General features: G+C 44.3%; 1 protein-coding gene across 2 annotated transcripts; it reads left to right on the plus strand.

Annotated features, from left to right (window-relative positions):
* The first annotated feature begins 222 nt into the window (after nucleotides 1–222).
* LOC127327887 (disease resistance protein RGA5) lies at nucleotides 223–4,206 on the plus strand. Of its 2 annotated transcripts, XR_007868827.2 has the most exons (4): nucleotides 223–802; nucleotides 887–1,288; nucleotides 1,944–3,940; nucleotides 4,047–4,206. XR_007868827.2 is itself a non-coding variant. In XM_051354691.2 (3 exons), exons 1-3 carry the CDS (start codon nucleotides 261–263, stop codon nucleotides 3,868–3,870), a joined length of 2,871 nt encoding a protein of 956 aa, XP_051210651.1. In that variant the 5' UTR covers nucleotides 223–260; the 3' UTR covers nucleotides 3,871–3,944. The 2 variants fall into 2 exon arrangements, 1 of the variants encoding a protein (XP_051210651.1); XM_051354691.2 differs by lacking the exon at nucleotides 4,047–4,206 and having other exon boundaries at nucleotides 1,944–3,944.
* Nucleotides 4,207–4,495: the final 289 nt, after the last annotated feature.

Consider the following 4,495-nt stretch of genomic DNA (forward strand, 5'->3'; position numbering starts at 1 on the left):
TATCAGAGCGTGCCGGATAAAAAACTGGTTTGAGAGACGCGGCTGAAAACGTTTTTGTCCGGAGCGCCCAAATCTTTTGGGACGGTTTGGGGACGCAATAGTAAATTAAATCTATTTGGCAGGTCAATGCAAAGTCTTGAGGTTGTACCGCGTCATCGCTGGTGGTGGTACTGTTCAATTATTGGCGAGTCAATCCAAAGTCTCGAAGCTGTACCGCGTGGGTAAAGTGGGTGCTAGAAAGATTCCATCCAAGCTATAGCATGTGCGCCCTGCAAGGCAGTTTCCTGCATAGAAAGAGAGTCTCCACCACGACAAAGGATTTTCTCCTCCATACCACTGCCATCGCCAATAGGCAACACACACACAGAGCAACAATGGCGGGGGCTCTGGTGAGCGCGTCCACGGGGGCAATGGGTTCCCTCCTGAGGAAGTTGGGAGCTATGCTCACTGATGAATACAAGATGCTCAAGAATGTCCGTAACGACATCAAGCTCCTCAAGGACGAGCTGGAGGTGATGAACGCATTCCTCCTGAAGATGTCAGATGTGGAGGAACCTGACGAGCCAACAAAACTGCGAGTGACGGCGGTGCGCGAGATGTCCTACAAGATAGAGGACAACATCGACAAGTTCATGGTCCTCGTGGTGGACCGTGAGTCCTGCAGTCCCGAGGCTCGTGGCATCAGGAAGCTCATCGACAAATGCAACAGCCTGCTGCCAGACGTCAAGACCCGCCACAAGATCGCCAAGGAGGTGAAAGACATCAAGAACCAACTTAAGGAGGTCAGCGACAGATTTTTAAGGTGCGTAGCATACCAGATCTGGTTTTACTACCATAAAATTTGTGACTAATTGTATCTGATTTCTTGCTTGATCCTCCACTGAAGGTATAAGACGGATGAGTCCTCCTCTATGCCTGCCAAAGACAAGGTAGACCCTCGACTTCGTGCGGTCTGGAGAGATGCCACCGAGCTTGTCGGAATCAATGGACCAAGAGATGAACTTGTCAAGTGGCTGAATGAGAAAGAGGGCGAATCACTTAGATCTGTCTCTATTGTTGGGTATGGAGGGTTGGGCAAGACCACACTTGCCACCCAGATCCGGGCCAACCTTGGAGCTGGAGCGACCTTTGAGTGTGGGGCTTTTGTCTCCATTTCACGCAAGCCTGACATGAAGGCGATATTAAGATCTATATTATCACAAATCACCAAGCAAGACAATGCTTACTCTGGATTAGATGATATACAACTCCTCATGGACAAGATCCGAGAATTTCTCCAAGACAGAAGGTACGTATATATGTGAACTCTACTACAAATTAACATTGCTTAATTAATTAGCTGATGCAAGTATATGTTGTATAATATTTCAAAAATTTATCTTAGAAATACCATAGCCGTTGCCTAGACTTTTGCTAATGAAGATTGCTCTGCTGTAATTTACATTCATCCTCAACTAGTATGACTTCATTCAAAAATTCGTATGTCGATCTGTTCACTGTAAGATACAGCTAAACTCTGTATGCCAATGTCTGGCGCCACACTTTTTCTAATTGATTGCTACGGGTTTGTCAAACTTGCGGCTGTGTTCTGTTTGTTAAATAACGGGGAAGAAACTCAAAGATGTGACAGATTAGATGCTCTAGGAATTTCATTTACGGTACAAGTATGTTTCATTTACGGTACGAGTACAAGTATGTTTTAATTAGATAATGACAGCTTTATGTGGAGTTGCTACCTGTAAATGCTCTAGGAATTTCATTTACGGTACAAGTATGTTTTAATTAGATATAATAACAGCTTTTTTGATGTTAGAAAATTGCATCAAGGTGTATTAATTATACCTAGGATGACACAGATGTGACATTGTTTCAGGATTTTGCTATAATTGATAGGTATTACTATAAATATCTAATGAGCTATAACGTGTATTACTGTGTTGCAGGTACTTTATCATAATTGATGATATATGGGAGCCAGGAACATGGGAAACTTTGAAATGTGCATTTGTCAAGAATACATGTGGCAGCAGAATAATGATCACAACACGTATAGTTGATGTTGCCAAATTTTGTTCTCCTTCTAATAAAGATCTTGTCTATGAGATGAAACCACTTAGTGAGGCTGACTCAAAGAAGCTATTTTTCAAGAGGATATTTGGTTGTGAAGAAAGCTGCCCTGATAAGCTGAAAGAAGCATCCAAAGATATTTTGAAAAAATGCCATGGTCTACCTCTGGCCATCAATGCCATTTCTAGCTTGTTGGCCACAACAACGGAAACGAAAGAAGAGTGGGATCGGGTGCGACATTCAATTCGCTCTTCAAAGGCAAAAAGTGATATAATAGAGACCATGAATTACATATTATCTCTTAGTTATTTTGATCTTCCCCACCACCTAAGAAGCTGCATATTGTACTTGGCTCTGTTTCCTGAAGATGAATTGATTGGAAGGCAGCGGTTGGTACGCAGATGGATTTCTGAAGGCTTTATCCATGGAGAAAATGGGCAAGATCTCATGGAATTAGGAGAGGAATATTTTCATGAGCTTGTGAACAGAAGTCTAATAATGCCCGAGGAGATAGGGTATGATGGCAAGGTGGGGTATTGCCGAGTCCATGATACCATCCTTGATTTCCTCATTGCCAAGTCCTCCGAAGAGAACTTGTGTACTGTCCTAAAAAAACAGTGCAAGCCTGATGGCATAGTTCGTCGGCTCTCTCTTATGGGAACTGAAGATGAAGAAATTTTGGAGCAATTGGATTTGTCACACGCTCGGTCAATCGGTGCTTTTGGGGATATCAAGCGATTGCCTCCGCTTGGGAAGTCAAAATCCCTGCGCGTGCTGGACGTGCAAGGCTGCTATGAGTTGCAAAACCATCATATCAAGGATATTGAAAGACTCTATCAGCTGAGATACTTGGATATCTCTGGTACAGGAATCACGGAGCTTCCTAAGCAAATTGGGGAGCTACAGTATCTAGAGACGCTAATTACATCCTATGATTTATGTGAGCTTCCTGAAAGCACAAGTCGGCTCCGACGACTGGCACGTTTGTTTGTTGGCCCTGATTGTAAGCTTCCAGATGGGCTGGGAAACTTGGTAAACTTGCAAGAGCTTGGATGGATCGATGCCTTGAAGTTGAAGCATGTGGAAGAGCTCGGAAAACTACCAAATCTAAGAAAACTGAAGATTATTTTGCGCACTGATGGGATAGAAGGCAACAAATTAGTACAGTCCAAGGAAAAGCTGGTGTCCGCTCTCTGTAAACTAGACGAATGCGGCCTCTGTTCCCTGAGTATTGATTATTACTTGGGAGAAAAGGATGGAGAAGAGCCGTTCCTCCCTGCTTTGGGTTGCATCCATGAGGTTCGTGTATATGGGGGAGATATCTTCTGGATTATCAGATGGCTCCCGTCACTTCCCAATCTCCAGAAGTTGTATTTCGCCAATCCGAAGAAGATAGAGCAGCAGGATATCGAGATGATTGGATTGATACCCAATCTGCTCGAATTGTCACTGCCCTTATATGGAATAGACGATACACAGGGGCTCATCATTAGGTGCAAAGGATTTCAACAGCTGCAGAGTTTTGTGGTTTACTTTAGTCGTATGGGAGGTCTAATGTTTGAACCGGGGGCTATGCCAAGGCTCAAGGAGCTTAAGCACCATTGCTTAAAAGAAAAGCCCAAATCTGATGCGGGCGATTTCGACTTCGGCATCCAATACCTCTCCAGCCTTGCTCACCTCACTGTCAACCTATTCTGCATTGACTCAACGGCTGCAGAAGTAAAGGCTGCGGAGGATGCTTTCAAGAGCATGGCTGAGGCAAACCCCAACCGTCCAACACTGATGATGACTATCAATTTGTAAATCTGAAAAATGCAAAGAGTATTTCCGCAGGATGTGTTACAAGACGAGCAAATAGATATTGCAGGCTCAGGTACGTACTATTAACAAGATTATAAGTACTAGTTTTGTTCCGGTGAGCAGTAGAGCAGAAGATGTACATACATATGCTTCATTGTTTTTCCGGCACTCCATTTCAGGTACAACACAAGAAAAGGAAGAATCCGCCTAGGTCGCCCCTACCTCTTTGTCTCAAATTAAGCTGGTGTACCTGCTCAGCTGTGATGTGTGTTGGAAATTGATACCAGTGCATGTATATGTCGGAAGTGATACAAATTCAATTGTGATTTGGGTTGCACAGTTGATCCGTTTTGATGAGCTGGGTCTGCGACGGCGTGTACGCGTACGCTGGGTCTCACCATGTCCCGGAATGAAATGGTTGATTAGGAAAACTGCCGAGTCCAAGATAGCTGATGTTTACTGACAAGCACCTGCAGCCTAACGCGTGAACTCATAGAGAACAAGCAAGTGCGTGTGGGTAGGGAGGCCTCTGGGGCTATACACGATACCCACCTGGCGCGCGGGATGGTCAAAGCAAAGCGATGTACTGGCTCCTCTCGATGTACTGCTTGCTCGTACAGATTGTACT

This window comes from Lolium perenne, chromosome 1 (genome assembly GCF_019359855.2).
Source record: "Lolium perenne isolate Kyuss_39 chromosome 1, Kyuss_2.0, whole genome shotgun sequence".
Lineage (NCBI taxonomy): Eukaryota > Viridiplantae > Streptophyta > Magnoliopsida > Poales > Poaceae > Lolium > Lolium perenne.

Excerpts from the sequence above, each read along its gene's own strand:
- LOC127327887 (XM_051354691.2), top strand. The coding sequence starts at position 261 with ATGTGCGCCCTGCAAGGCAGTTTCCTGCATAGAAAGAGAGTCTCCACC. Across the intron at positions 803-886 it reads GTCAGCGACAGATTTTTAAG|GTATAAGACGGATGAGTCCT; the intron begins GTGCGTAGCATA and ends CCTCCACTGAAG. Across the intron at positions 1,289-1,943 it reads GAATTTCTCCAAGACAGAAG|GTACTTTATCATAATTGATG; the intron begins GTACGTATATAT and ends ACTGTGTTGCAG.